The sequence below is a fragment of the Columba livia genome, chromosome 7, assembly GCF_036013475.1.
Source record: "Columba livia isolate bColLiv1 breed racing homer chromosome 7, bColLiv1.pat.W.v2, whole genome shotgun sequence".
Lineage (NCBI taxonomy): Eukaryota > Metazoa > Chordata > Aves > Columbiformes > Columbidae > Columba > Columba livia.
The window spans coordinates 17,489,154-17,504,774 of record NC_088608.1 but is presented as its reverse complement, the minus strand read 5'-3'; the positions used below and the strand labels follow the sequence as shown (position 1 = coordinate 17,504,774).

Sequence of the window (15,621 nt, the reverse complement as noted above, 5' to 3'; positions counted from 1 at the left end):
TGGACCACTCTCTGTCTGAATCTGATTTCTGATTTTTCAAGTAGCTCCTGCCTTGGCAGCCAGGTCTTGTTCTGCAGTTTCCAGCAGGAGAGAACATTTGCACGCTTACAGATGCCTGGTTGTGTTCACTGTCTTTCTGCTCAATTCCCAGCCTAGCACACCCTCAACTCCTGTGTTCCTGGTGTCCAGATTCCTACATGATGGGCACATTTGAAACACATAAAACAGACTGCATGCTGGGCTTCCCATCTATGAAAATCTAGTACTTATTTCCCTGAATGGCTGCTCCTTCAAGTCTAATCACAATTGATTTTCCTAGCCAATTTGTTGTTGCTGTTGTGACTTTGCAAGCACTTTCTTGCACAGCTGGGGTTTGATCAATACAGCTCTTCGAGGTCAGCACCACATCACCTAATCTGCAGATATAAACAGATGTGTTTTTGTTTTATGTACTTCTGTCAGTTTTCCTTCTCTTCTCTTCCTTCAGGCCAACTCATTCTCCCAGTCTTTGTGGTTTTATTTTTGGTTCCGTAACTTCCTGTAACCAGCATGGTAATTTTCTGAGCAATAGTTATTTCAACTGCTCCAAATCTCATCCCCTCCTCCCCCTTCCCCGGCAGAAACGATCAGACAATTACGATTTTAGCTGCTAGCCACCAGAAAACTGTCAGCGAGCACAGCAAGGCTGCCCGGCTGCCTCTGTTCCTCCTTCAGCTTCTCGAAGGTCCAGCTGGTCCCTGCGCAGGTCCGTAACGCGGTCGAGTGACTGGCGCTGAAGCATGGCCCTGGCGCGTCACAGGCACGGGACTTCAATTACCGTGCAATAATTAGGTCTGCTTTTCTATTTTTTCTCAATTTTTCCGCATGTTTTCCTAATTTTTTTCTGCTTCCTTTTTCTCTTTCCCTGTTCCTCTTTTTTTTTCTTTTTTTTTCTCCTTTACTCTCATGTCCCCTTCATCTCCCCCATGTTTTCCTCGTCTTTTCCACTTGCGATTTCCCCTTCGCTGTAACTTTGCTCCCGGCGGGGCAGCCGCCGCCGGCCCGTCCCCGCCGCCCCGACCTCTCACACCCGGCAGCCACCCAGCCACGGCCCCGCCCCTGGCCGCAAACCCGGGACCGCTCTTCTCCTGGCAACAAGTGACGCTTCCCGGGACGGGCCAATCCGGCCGGCTGCTCGCGGTCCAGGCAGCTGGCGGCGGGCGCGACGCTCCGGCAAAGCGAGCCCGGCACCGCGCCCGCTCCGCGCAGTCTGCGCGCCCGGCCGCGGGACGATGGCGCGGGCGGGGGGGCTCTGTCTGGCCGCCTGCGGTCTCGCCTGGTTCCTCGTCTGCTACGCGGCCCGCCGGGACCTCTCAGGTAAGCCGGGTGCCCACCTTGCGAGGGCGGAGGTGCTGCGCGAGTGCGCAGTGGAGCAAGGGGAACGGAGGGCCCTTTTCCGCTCCGGAGGGTGCCCGAAGGGGGAAGGGGGTGCAGTGACCGGCCTTCTGCACCGGCGGTTCCCGGTATCTCCGGGTGTTGCGCTAGGTGGCAAAGTCCAACTGCGTGGAAACAACGTGGGAAACTTACAAGTAGGAGCGAAAAGGGGAGGAAAAACCCCAAACTTCCATCCCGGACCGTGCGCTTCGCTTGGGCAGCAGCGAAACCAGCTTTTGCCCCGCAGCCCCCGGGTGCCACGTTCCCGGCGCCCGCGGTGCCGGGGCCGCCCCCGAGCCGGGCCAGCGCCGGGCCGGTGGCGCGGAGCAGAGCGATGGGAGAGAAGCGGCTCTTTGGCCTGTTCCCTCCAAAGGACAAATAACCCGAACTTGGGCAGGTCCCCTGCGGCGCCTCAAGCCGTCGTTTCTATTCGCAGTTTATGCTCTGGGAGAGAGTCAGGCGTCTTACCCAGACCGCAGGTGGAAAAGTTTCATGTTGAGCAAATTCTTGCAAGCCAGCGCCGATAGCTTGGTGAGAGCGACTGGGAAACAAGTTCAGCTCTTTTCTAAATAGTTGCACTTCGCATATTTTTATATCCTTTGACAGAAACAGGTTCGATTTTGTAGCTGAAGATGTCAGGTAAAACTTCATGGCAAGAGTTTTGAACTGGAGTAATTGAGCACTGGTATTAATAAATTGCTGTACAGAGGGATTTGGTGTGACAGTATCAGCGGGTTTTCTCGGGAAATTTTAAAAAGTGGGTTTATTCTTACTGTCAGAATAAGAGTTGTGTGGGAAGAAGTGAAAGAAGAATGAGGAAAGGGAAGACCTGAGGAGAGGTCAAGAGCATATTGAAAGAAATTGAAAAGAAGAAGAAGGTCTGGAGGAGAGAAGAAAAGCAAAAAACAGATATAGTGCTGAAAAATGACAGGGTAAAAAGATACCAAAAAAACAGGTTTGGTTGTTAAAATGTCTCATTTGGTTAATAGAGAGGATGAAAGAAACAGTTTGTTAAAATGTGCTCTTTAGGAAAAGTCACTCCAGTAGGTGGCTGACTTAAGATTCTTTATAGTTTTACCAGCTCAGTACTATTTAGATACTATTTGGCACTTATACAGTGGAAAATTCACAAGTATATTGGAAAGTAGTGGTAAAATTCACTGCATAACATCACTGAATATTTTCCTTGCTGTTCAGCCAAACCTATTATTAAGTCATAATAAAAAAAAACACAGTAGGAATGTGATTGACAGTGCATTACTATTAAATACAAAACACTACTCAGCAGATTCTTTATTTAAACAGCAGAGTTGCAGCCTTATGGGTCTGGGACAGCCAAGGTCCATTTCAGCCTGGTTAGTGAAAGTTTTATGCCATGGGGCTGTCTTTACTGTGGCATAGAAACAGCTTTAGGACATTTTTTTCTTGCTTAGCTTAAGCTTACTGCCACTTGTCATAGTGTTGCTTTTTTACTGTCAGAGGTGTCGTCTTGTATCTGTAGGGAGATCCATATCTCTTTAAAATTGGACATTATGCTTTGCCAACATTTTTTCTTTCTTTTCAATGACAAGTTGCGTCACAACTGAAAATGAAACTAGGATTCCTGTACTGTTTTGAAAAAGATACTCCTAATCTTTGTGTGGCATCTTTGGTGGGCTATTCATTCTAAAACTCTCTCCCAAAAGCAGTGCCAGTTATTTTAGTAATTCTGCAGTTGCACCCAGAAACTGGTTCATGTATAAGCCTGTCGTGTTGTATATCGTATATGATACACAGTTCAAAAAAATGCTTACTAAGTGAAGGTAATTTTTAATTATATTTTATGGTATCTGCTGTGTGTGACTGCAGATGGGCATAGGCCTGAACACAAGATTCTTTACCCAGTAAGCTTGCAAATTTATCAGGAGTTGGTCTGATCAGTATGTGTTAAAGAAAGAGTTCTCATCGATAGGATTTGACTTAGAAAACAGCCTCATTTTATCTCCACTTATTTTATAATGACTTTGAAACAGATCTTTTTTTTTCCCCTCAGAAGTAAAGACTACTCATTAAAGAGCAGGAAAATGTACTTAATGTGGCTTATAGAAAAGAGATAGTATAGTGTACAAACAGCAGTTGATGTACTTTTCTGGTAGCATGTCTGAGAATGTGATTACCCTTTTAAAAATTAACTTCCTATGAAACTATGACATCCTATGATACTGAATCACGCCTGTATGTGGATTTTTATTTTGTTCTTATCCAGGCAATGATGTTTTTACCATTCGCCATGACACACTGAACAAGTGTATACAAGTTAAAAACTCACGGATAGTGATAGCTGACTGCGAGGAGACAAGTGAAGCTTTATGGAAATGGGTATCCCAGAATCGCCTCTTTCATTTGGGGTCCAAGCAGTGCCTGGGACTTGATATATTCACCACATCACTCTCTCGCCTGAAAATGGTTGATTGTAACTCGAAACTAATGCTGTGGTGGCGATGTGCTGATGCGTCCATCCTTGGTGCATCTCAGTACAAAGTGACTATCAAGAGTACCTATGTAACCGCCAGCATAAATGCAACAGACCAGTGGAGAAGCAACAGTTCCTCCGATGATATATGTCGGTATCCTTACCATGGTGAGTTTGTACAGAGGTTTGGAGATTTATTTTCTTTTTTTTCTTTTTTTTTTTTTTTTCTTTCTTTTTTTTTTTTTTTTGTTAAGGGCTTTTTGATTTATGTCTGTGCCAATAAATCCTTAAAATGTATGATATGTAAAACTGGTCAGTAAAGCAATAGAATATTTTGCTGTAGAGATGTATTGATATTCAAGTATGAAACTTTAACTGTTTGTTAATAAAAAATAAATATGCACAACTGCAGAAGTTGTGTTATGGTGTAGCTTTCTTAGCATGTTTAGATCCCTTCTCCCCTATTTTAATAAGACCCTATTTAGTTATGAAATGTCAACCACCATCTATCAGAACTGACACTCTCCTCTTCACACTGATGGGAAGTTTGCTGTTAGCTCAAATAGCAGTAGGATTTGAGGATATTTTCTTTCCTGGTGGGAAAATATGCAATCAAATGCAAGCAAATTCAGTGCATGCTGCTCACTTGCAGCCTGTTGGACTGTCAGGTCTGGTGGTCTGTCCACTTGCCATGGAAGCCAGTCTCATCTGAAATCTCATGCCTGCTGGTAGAAGTGGTGAGAACTTGCTTTACCATATTTAAAAGCACAATTTTCTTTGTGTTTGAATTGTGCAGAGTGCCTAGGCTGAAGAGCCCAGTCGGTGCCAGTCCCTCTCCTGTTTGTGTTGATTCCTAGAGCTTTGTTCTGCAGTACTCTATGCAAACCTCCTGGGTTTCAACTGGACAATGTATTTGTCCCTAACTTATCAGGAAAGGGGAAATAAGCTTCTGCTGTGTTATTCCCCACTCAGAAGTAAAAGTACAGAAAAATATTTTCGTCTCATTTCTTTCAGTTCTAGCATTGCTGTATATTATCTGTAACAACAAGATAGGGTGTATTAAGACTGCAAGTGCAATTTGCATGCTTTTAAATTAACTGTGTCTCTACAAGCCATAACATTGATTTGCTGTCCTTTCCTCCCCTAGAAAACTTGGATATATTTCTTTAATTATTTTTTTTCCTGCAGAGGTGTATACCAAAGATGGGAACTCCTATGGAAAACCCTGTGAGTTCCCCTTTCTGTATAACGAGACGTGGCATCATGACTGCATTCAGGATGAAATGCATACGGGTGGGAAATGGTGCTCCACATCTGAAGATTATACTCGTGATGGCAAATGGGGAATCTGCTTACAACCAGGCATGTTGGCTTTCTCAATAGACATCCTAAAAGTGTTCTGTTACTTTATGTACGGCTCCACCTTGGTGTAGCACGTTGCTGTTAAGCTGGGTAAAAGCAGGTCTCTTTTCTATCGCAGCATTGACAGGACGACTAGCACACAGTCTGCAGTACATGTATATAAAATATAAAAAGTTGCTAGACTTTCAGTTTTGTAATTTTTCTTTTGAAACGTTTGTTTCAGTATAGTTGTTGTTACAAGTACCTTCTGCTTCCTTTAAACAGAGGATGGTTGTCATGATATCTGGGAACATGATCCAGGGTCTGAAAGTTGCTACCAGTTTAATACACAATCTGCTCTTTCTTGGAAGGAAGCTTATATTTCATGTCAAAGGCAAGGGGGAGATTTACTTAGCATCCAAAATGCATCTGAATTAAGTTACATACAAGGTAGGTGCAATTATTCACATACAAATATCAGGAAGTCCTGACAAATTAACATAAAGTGAAGACAGCATTTTAGTTTCTGTCTTAAAATTATGGGTTAAAACTTGGCTGTACTTAAAATGCATCGATGCTTTCATCTGTGTAGCAAGAATAAGCTGCTAATCTCACTTGGGGGGTGGTTGTTTGTTTGTTTGTTCTTTAATTTAGCTGTGTGATGTCATTGTAGTGGTTACCGGTTGTGCATATTTATAATGAGGAATGTCCCCAATATCTCAAATACAGGCCAGAGTGGTGGTAGGTGTTTTAGCAGCATGTTACCCACATGTCATGAAATTGTCCTCACTGATGTTCACACTTGACCTGGAGGAGTTATCAACAGTTATTCACTGTTGGGAATATAAAACCAAAGGAAAGATGTCTGAAGGAATTGGGAGGGAAGACTTACGTGGGTGAATTCCTCCTCAGTTCAAGAAAGGCTGCTTGTGCAATTACAGTAGCAATCTTTCTTTCCTCAAATGCGTGCCTTTTTGGATCACATTTTTAATGTGAAGGAGACCAATAAAAGATGAGCATTTTATGTGAATTGTTTTCTTTAAAAAATATAATAAATTTATCTTTAGCTAAGGAAGACATTGCTGAGATCTTTTGGATTGGCTTAAATCAACTGGACGTTTCTGGAGGCTGGCAGTGGTCAGATCACAAACCTTTGAATTTTCTCAACTGGCATCCAGGTAATGATGTTTCCAGTGGTATTAACAGTATTCACAACACAAACTAGTATAATATTTTGCTTTGTCTTTTTTTGTTTGTTTGTTTCTAACCTTTCTCCCTTGGGTTTCATCAAAACAATCATTGTTGTTCCACTTCCTTTAAGAGTTCAGAAGCATCTTTTCCTCCTAGCCAGTGAATCTTTCTGCACTCGTTCTGTATTTATGAATGATTAGATTAATAAATTTGTAAAAACATAAAACTTAAATAGTATCTTTGAGGTCCATTTTAGTAAAGAATCTACAGCTTCCCTAGCTGCTAAATTTCTCCCCCCACTGACAGAATGGCATTGACTTCCCTCAAATATTACAATTATTGATGCATGTGCAAGAACTGACATTGTTTAGAAGCCTAACTAGTGTTTTTAAACTTCATGGTTGTTTAAATTTGTCTCAAGGCAAAGACGAAGGAAGAATAAAACTTTTGAAAACCCTTTTTTAATTACTCCCATGTTCCTAGTTGAACTGGTGAGAGTCTTATTTGTTTGGAATTTTCAGCATGTATCTGTAACATTCTCACAAATATGCCATGCATGTGTATACATGAAAATCCTGGAGGAATAATAATCAGTAATACTGAAGCTAATATTGTACCGTCAGGCTGATTTTGAACTCTTGAAAGTGGAATTCCCTTTTTCCTTCAGTTCTAGAACAGTGCTGCAATATGAAGTCTTTGAAAAAATAAAAAGTGGTTCCTGTTACTTCTTTGAAAGAAATTTCTGTGAGATTTTTCCAAATATTTTTATTTTGGAAAGGTCAAAGACTTTTGCTGCTCATACTACTGACTGCACCTTCTTCTGGAACTGTGATGACACTGTAGGGCTGTAATGCAGGGCTAGAGACCAGCCTGTCCGGAGTTACAGTGACATAATTTAGTCTGCAGTCACGGCAGACATACTGATGTCTACCTCTCTTGTGAAGAACACTTGCTGGTATCTCACAGGAATTTTGCTAGCTGAAAGTTGTGCCCGTTACTTCTTGTCCTTTCACTGTACACCACTGAAAAGAGCCTGGCCCTGTCTGTGTCCTACTGGCCCATGAAGAGCTAAGCTCCACCCTGAGCCTTTTCTGTGTGAGACTGAATGAACCCATAGCAGGGGGAGCTGCTCTGTGTAGGACACCACTCGGGTTTGCTCTGGGGCTCAGAGAAAGAGCAAGCTAAAAAGTACCATTGCAAAGGGGCTCTGAGGGAAACTGGGGACTGCAAAAAAGAGCTCTCCACTGTGATATTTTTAATTTGAGGCCTTGTCTCAGATTTCTTTTAAGGTGAGGGTTGTGGTTAGAGTGGAGAGAAAGAGTGCAAAGATGTGTTTGGATGGGGCTGGAGGGGGGTCTGCCAGAGGAAACTGAGGGCTGGAAAAAGTGTTCTCCCCTGAGATCTTTCTGGTCTGGGAAAGTGCTCAGCCAAGGGTTTGTTGTATTGTAAATAGAACATTCCTCCTGGTTCTATGATTAAACATTGGAAAAGAAGTCCAGATTCCTTGATTCTGACACTTCCTCTCTTGCAATAGCTTTCTGTGGGACCCATGGTAGGACAGGTGCCACCATTCAAGTTATGCTCTTCAAATACAAGATGCTGTACTATGCAAAGTATGTTGTTCTTCCGTAGAAAAGTGCTAGAAAAAAGAAGCAGTTACTACCTTACTGTTTGATACCTTGTGCTCTTCTGTTTTTGTTTGTTTCTGGCTATAGATATGCAGAATCTGTCTCCGCTGGATGGGACTAGCTGTGTGGTGATGAATGCCGCTTCAGGGCAGTGGCAGAGTTACCATTGTGGGGCTCCACTTCCATATATTTGTAAGAAGTCACTCAAAGAAGTATCAAGTCTCCCAGGTAGGACAGCTTGCATTTCTGTTTTTGTATGTTAATGAGTCTAATGTTCACTAATGGAGTCTTCCTTCCTCAAGCCTTCTTAGGTGTCTTTGGCAAAACACTTGCACAACGACTTTGGGTTTTTTAGCAGACCAGAAGCAAACTCTGTATTTTCAGTGTCAAGATGATGCATCACAAACAGCTTTTGTTTTTTTCAGCTTTCTCATTCACATGTAAAACATTTCCCAGCACAGTCCTACCCTTTTGATCATGTTTTCCTCCTTGGCTTGCGCCTTCTTTCATGTGCTGCTGAAAGTCTGGAACTGGCATTTGTACCTCAAACCTTTCCATCTCTGCTTTAAGCCCATTTCTCTCACTCTCTGTGTGTATTGGCATAAAATGGTACCTACCTGAGGCTTGGATCAAACCTCGTCAAATTCAAGTATAAGTAGTGAAATGACCTTACTATTCTTTGAAACCAGGCCCAGCACTAGAAAACAAAATTCAAGAGTTGTTATTCTGCCCAGTATTTAATTTTTACTGGACCAATAACAGCTCTTACAAGATAAAAGTAAATATTACAATAGGAAAACCAGAACAGTTTAAACCTTTTATTCTGTTCTCCCTACACACACACACAGAGTCCTTCAGTTTTCACAGTGTCCAGCTGTGACATAGAACTACTTTGGTGTGTTGGGCTGTTTACCTCCTGATGGATGTCCAGTGCTTCCCGTCTCCATGGCCTGTTCTTCCATGTGTGCTTTGGCCTTACTCAGTTTCTAGTACTCATGCTTGTGGGGCTTGCATGGGAAAACTTGTACTGGAAGATGATTGTTCTTGTATTAGGGGAGGACTATGGGATAAGAAGGATGAAGCAGTGTCCTGGAGGCGGAAAGTCATGAAGTATTGCTGGCTAAGGCATGTTCTCTCCAGCTACCCCAGGGAGGTGTGTTCCTTTGAGAAAAAAAATCAGTAAGCAGTTTAAATTTAATTAAGCTGGTTCAAATTTTTAAACTATTCCTTTAAAACTAACCGTCCTTATCTGTTTACTGGCTCCTCAGTGGGTTATGTAGAGTTGTTACAGTGGTTATACAGTGGTTTATTAAATAAAATCCAAAATTCTTGTTATTTTATAGTGTATTTTGAACCAGAAATGCTATTACTATATACCTTTTTCAGCATACATTAAAACCAGATTAAATTCTTGAATATCTTAGTTCAGAAGAAAAATATTTAAAACTAAGCATTTGTTTCATTGTGAACTATTCAAAATTGGTCTTCTGCATGGTGCTGCGTATAGATAATAATGACCTATAAAAGGGCAAACCCCTGCCAGAACAACACAAGCAACTTTTTGTGGGGGCTGCTGTCCTGCAGTGAAATAACTTGATTTGCCTTTACCTACTTTTGAAATCTTTAGTTACTTTTGAAATCTTGCTTCCAATTACTTCTGAACCTTTCATTTACATTACGACCAGCTTTGTGTTATGCATTCCATCTTTTTACTTCCACCCTTTTTTTCTCCTCCTGCCTACCTCGTGGCCCCAAACTATTAAGAGTCTCCATAATGCTGCTCGGTGAAGTCTGTTCGCTTGACTGAATTGCCCTGAAGAGATGTGAACACGTTCTGATCGCTGCTTTCTGGCTGTTTTCAAGGTGCTGCCAGATTTAAAATATTAAGAAAATGCCAATCCGTTGCAGTAGCCAATGTAAAACTCTGATTCCATTTCTCTTCACTATTAGAGTTTTGGACACACTTGGACACTCACTGTGATTCGGGCTGGCTTCCCCATAATGGTTTTTGCTACATGTTGGTGAACAACCAGGCACCTTGGAGTACGGCAGATGAGTTGTGCAAAGCAAATAAGAGTAACCTCATCAGCCTACACTCATTAGCAGATGTCGAACTGGTTCTTACAAAGCTTCACAGTGGTGAGTTGGGATACTTGTAAAGGTCAACATCAAGTGCTGCACACCATAGATTGCAAGCCCCTTCCCTATGTTCTAGCATGTGATTGTCATAACCTCTAGCTTTTAAATGAAGGTGCTAATGCTGAGCTTGTCCACAGGCGAGTGCTGAGTGTTGCTGTTCAGGTCCAATCCCTCTGTATTAGCTTTTGTTTTGAGCCATTTCATTTATTTATTTGTTTGTTGGGCTGACCTGTTTCTAGTTGCCTAGTACCTTGTATTTAATTTTTCTATTCAAAGAGAGTCATAGATAGTTGGGTCAATATTTGACTGCTGGGTCACTGAACTAATAAATGTTATCTGTACTCTGTGGCCTTATGTTTTTGCGTACAGTCTAAAAATTAAATTGGGTTGAGCTTTTTTTGCTTGAGTGTTCATTATTTCTTTATTTCTGTGGGGTTTTTACATTACCTTCTCTGTGAAATTTATTCACATTTATGAATATAAGTTAACAAACAAAGTAATAAAAATATACCGTACTTGTCTCAAATTCCCCTTCTGATGATAAGAAAAATAATGTGGCTATTTTTGTGCCATATAGTGATAGAAACCTAATTTTACTGATTTGACATTTCTTTCCAATTAGCTTGAATACTTTTTGAAATGCCAGTGTTGTCCTAATTTTAAATTACAGATGCTAAAGAAGAAACGTGGATGGGTCTCAGAAATGATGATGTACCAACCTTGTTCAAATGGTCAGATCACTCAGCTGTGGTTTTTACATATTGGGATCAGAACGAACCAAAAGTTCCTTTTAACAGCACTCCTAACTGTGTGTCGTATTCAGGCGAGGTAGGAATACAGTGTTGGGTTTTTAAAGTTTTTTCCCATCATAGGAGAGGCAACACTGATGTGTTTGAAAGTCAAGGAGAGGGTAAAAGCAGATAACTGGTTTTATTTCTGGAATAATCTTTAAAATACAGATAATAATTTTGTTACAATCAAATTTCTTGAAATTGTTTAGCTGACATTTGATAGCTGTGTACTGTAAAGAATGGAAGAAGCTGCTCATAGCTCTGAAACTGCTGCTGCTGTTGGCCAGCCAGTTGTCCTTGTCACTCTGTATTTTGGGTTACCGCAGTCTTGTGTGTCTGTGGCAGAGAGCTAGGAAGGACTGTTGAAAGGAAAAGTTGGGTTCAACTGCCTCCAAGACCAAAGTGGGCCATCCTATTGGGATGGGTAGTGAGATACCTCAGTGAGAGGAGAGTTGAGATGCTGGGGAGGTACGGCACAGAAGCAGCAAGGGGTGGGTGGGAGATGGAGGTCAGAGAGACGAGTGGGCAGGGGAGCAGGCTGTATTCCATCTCCCAGATTCAGTAGAACACTGGGGCAAGCATCTGTCTGCTGGGCTGCCAGGCTGGCAGTGGAGCTCCTGTGCCCAGCTCCTCTGAGCAGCCTCTTCCCCACCTCTGCAGGGAGCTGAGCACTGTCCCTGCTTCTACTCTTTTCCATATCCAAGAGAGCTGGAACCACCCTGGCCTGTTCTGCCCTTTTCAGATGTGATCCAGAATCTTCCCATCTCCACATTTGTCACCTTTGTCTCTCCCTTCCAAACATGCAACTATGCATATAAGCCAGGGCATCCCATCCCCAGAAGCACTAGAGATGTTTTGGCTTTCCCCCTTATGAAAACTCATCCCTGCACTATGGAAGTTGAAAGATTTAAGAATTTCTTATACTTTTTTCTTTTCCTTCTCACAGTTGGGACAGTGGAGAGTCAGATCCTGTGAAGAAAAGTTGAAATATGTGTGCAAGAAAAAAGGACATATTTTGAATGAAACAAAATCAGATAAAAATTGTTCATTGTCAGAGGTAATAGGAAGTCTGTGTTTCTTTTACTTGGTTCAGAAACCTGCATAAAATTACTTATTCACTCTGCTTTCCATTTCCTTCTTCCCATACAATAAAGTCTATGGAATGTTTTGGCTGAAAAAGGGCATTTATGTAGTATGAGCCAAATTTCAGAATATCCTAGGCAGGCTCTGGAGGTATTGCCACTGTGTTTCTTGCTGCAAGTAGTATGAGCTTGGACCCAGGAGATGTTGTGTTTTATTTATTTGTTTGTTTGTTTGAAAAAAAACCCTTGCTTTTGCTAGATATGTTATTGCAAATGCCGTTTGTTCTGTGGTTTTTGCTTTAGGCGTATTTTAAAATGTAGGGTAAGCACTTTGCATCATAAAGATATGCAGAGATTGATAAATGAGGTTGTGTTTCTGTTACGCTTCACTTGGCTCTCATTTTTGTTCTTTGGCTTGAATAAAGCTGGTGTGGTTTTTTTTTTTTTTTTGTGGGGTTTGTTACTGGTTTTGTTGTTGTTTGTGGGATTTTGTTTATTGTTTGCTTAAGTATGACATCTCACAGCATAAATAAGCCTTGAAAAGGAGTCCTTTCTGTTTTGAACAATCTTTTGATGGTATTACTAGCTATTCCAGAGTTATTTAATTCTGTTTTGTGTGGCATATTGTCTGCAACAGGAAATATGTTTAGCCCTTATCTTTCTTTCTGCACAACCTTAGGGTATTTTTACTCTGTCTCTTCAGAGACTGCCAGCATGTAGAAGTTGCAGCTTTCTGGGCTGTTCAGACCCCAGTGGTATTGATAGGCTAGCAAACAGGTAACACAGTAATATTTCTTGAAATTTCAGTGTAAGTATAGGGAAAATATTTGAATAATAGAGGAATTTTGTGAGTTCACACATTTTCAGTATAACACCTTTTTTTCAGAAGAGACACTAGCAATGCCCTCTTATTATTCTTCTGTTTGGATGCTGGCATTGGTGGAACAGCATGAAAACACCTATTGTTTTGAATAGGACTAGGCTGTTGCCCTTGTGTTTCTCTCTCACATAGTAATCAGAAGACTCTGCACAGTTGAGCTAAAACAGTGGTGTATTTTATTCCTGTGGTTGCATTATTTCTTAGAACTGTGAATCTGACGGTTGATGATACTGGACTTTGTATGTGATACACTGCATGTCTTTCTAGTATTCGCTGTGCCAGGTTGTGGGCACCAACCAGTGTTAGCAATAATTTATTTTCTCCTGAAGATAATGCCTAAATTAGGTTATTATGTATAAACATACTTTTCATTCTCTAACCAGGGATGGGAGAGACATGGCAACTACTGTTACAAGGTTGATAAAACGGAAGTTTCATTTGGAGCAAAGTGCAATCTTACAGTGATGAACAGGTAAGGCACCGCTCTGTAATTTATGGGCACATTTTGCAGCGTGATGCTGGAGATGTAGTCAGAGATTAAACTATGCTAATTAGTGGTTTATAAAGAAAAAATAGAATTGTATTTGCAGAGAAATAGCAACCCATGTTTTCCATGATGTGACAATGGTAAACCTACAGTGTAAAATGTTCTTGGAAGCATGTGAATTCCCAGCCTGCTGACCCCATGTTGAATACAGGACTGCCTGGACAAACACTTGAACTAACTTATGTAATAATATGTCTGGTTTTCATATTGTCTCAATAGTTTTGCATCTCTTTCAAATATTGATGCAAATTAATCTGTGAATTTTCAGATTTGAGCAAGAGTTTATAAACACTCTAATTAGAAAACACACCAAAGTTGAAGAAAAATACTTCTGGACCGGTTTGCAGGATATTAGCCAGTCAGGAATATATTCCTGGGGTACAGTGGATGGGGAAAAAACTGAAGCTGTGACATACACTAACTGGAATTCCTTGCAACCAGGTAAATTTAATAATTTTAAAAATACATGAAAATACTGTCATTTTACATTGAGCAAGCATTGGAATACCACGTTACGGAATTCCAAGGATGAAATAAAATAGCCATTCAGAAATGTATGGATATTTTTGAAAACCAGCAATAGTTTTAAATATGTCTTCGGTGTCTTAAATCTTAGAGTTTTCAGGAGGATGTGTGGCTATGCCCAGTGGAAAGTCTCTTGGAAAGTGGGAAACTAAGGACTGTAAAACCACTAAAGCGTTTTCTGTCTGCAAAAATTATATTGGGCTGCCCAAGGAGCCAGAAGTGCTGCCAAAACCAACAGATCCCTGTCCCCCTGGGTGGCACAATGGATCTGGCCTCGCCTGCTACAAGGTAAAACGTTATTCCTGTTAGATTTTAATTGTTTGTTACTGTCCCACAGCAAGCATGTTATTAGGTGTTTTGTGGCTTATAGCTGCTCTGAAAGGTGTTTCAAAGATGTTTTACACTGGGAGGAAGAACTAATGTTGGTTCAGGTTGACTGTCTCCACACGTGCTTGTGCGTCATCCTCTGCCGGTTCCCAGAAGACACCGTGTGCCTTGTGCTGCTCTGTGGCTGGATCTGCCGTCAGAGCTGAGTGGGTGACAGCATTTGCGCCGTGCTGCCACCTCGGGAGCTGGTGCTGACAGAGCGTGCTGTGTCCGTGTCCTGGCCTGCCTGCCGACGTCTGGCACGCAGAGACACCTGAGTGGGGGAGGAAAGTGCTTTTCGTGACCTTCCCTTGTCCTTTCCCTCTCTGTACTGAAGAGTGTGGATAGGAGAGGTGGAGTTTTCTCTAATGTGAATATGATTATCAAACTTGATAAAAAAACTGCAGCCTCAATTGTATTTTACTGGTTTTGAAGTAAATAGTAGAAGTAAGCAGCCATACTGTTAGCTGGAATGTCTTAAACAGGTTTGTATTTCATGTTCTTTCCTTCCTACTAAAAATCAAATGAAGTTAAAACTGAGGCTGTTTATTGGATTGTTTATTCATTATTTCTGGACTTGGTGTCTGCAATGAACTGTGTCTTGTAAACAGCTCATGTGGCAAAGTGGGGAAACCCAGCTCGGGTAACAAGGCTGTGGGCAAGGATCCTGAAGGGACACGTATAGCTGATGTGCAGCATGGCTGTCCTGTAGCTGATGGGATGTGACAGCTGGTCCTGGCAGCTTCTCCAAAACTCTTGTTGATCAAGAGCGGCATGGCTGTGCAGAGACACCAAGCTGATGGGAATCGGTTTGGACTGAAGTCGGGGGGACCAAGTGGACATGTGAGCTGAGGTGTATGAGCCAAGTACGCGGCTCTGATGCGTACAGGTAGCAAAGGCCATGCCAAGGAACTTTCTCCACCTGCAGCACCCAAACGAGCCTGGTTTCAGTGAAAATTTGGCTTTGCAATTCACCATAAATTTTAAAGAACAACATCCTTTAAAACCTATAATTTGGCTTGCAGTTTTGGAGTAAGTTGGGTGTTGTTTCCTAAAATCTTTCTGGTAAAGAAAAACAGCAAGTCTGCCATATGGAATATGTTGCATTTGAAACAAATTTTGTCAGCTGAACTTCAGAGTCTGGCTGTTGTCAAACAAACTGAAAAAATAATTGTTAAGAAGTCAAGCTCTCTCCCTATGGAAATACCACTTATTCATTCCTGCCTAGGGTGGCAGGAATGAGTAGTACAGGAGTGTTTTAAAAGT

General features: G+C 41.7%; 1 protein-coding gene across 1 annotated transcript in view; it reads left to right on the top strand.

Moving 5' to 3' along the window:
• Window positions 1-1,163: 1,163 nt before the first annotated feature.
• The window catches only part of LY75 (lymphocyte antigen 75), a 48,226-nt gene continuing 33,768 nt past the window's right edge, over window positions 1,164-15,621 (top strand). The window contains exons 1-12 of the mRNA XM_065069630.1: window positions 1,164-1,356; window positions 3,659-4,033; window positions 5,054-5,227; window positions 5,492-5,656; window positions 6,274-6,384; window positions 8,113-8,253; window positions 9,976-10,164; window positions 10,835-10,992; window positions 11,902-12,012; window positions 13,301-13,389; window positions 13,733-13,905; window positions 14,081-14,277. Coding sequence (XP_064925702.1) covers window positions 1,272-1,356; window positions 3,659-4,033; window positions 5,054-5,227; window positions 5,492-5,656; window positions 6,274-6,384; window positions 8,113-8,253; window positions 9,976-10,164; window positions 10,835-10,992; window positions 11,902-12,012; window positions 13,301-13,389; window positions 13,733-13,905; window positions 14,081-14,277 — 1,968 coding nt within the window. The 5' untranslated portion in view covers window positions 1,164-1,271. The remainder of the gene's footprint in view (window positions 1,357-3,658; window positions 4,034-5,053; window positions 5,228-5,491; window positions 5,657-6,273; window positions 6,385-8,112; window positions 8,254-9,975; window positions 10,165-10,834; window positions 10,993-11,901; window positions 12,013-13,300; window positions 13,390-13,732; window positions 13,906-14,080; window positions 14,278-15,621) is intronic.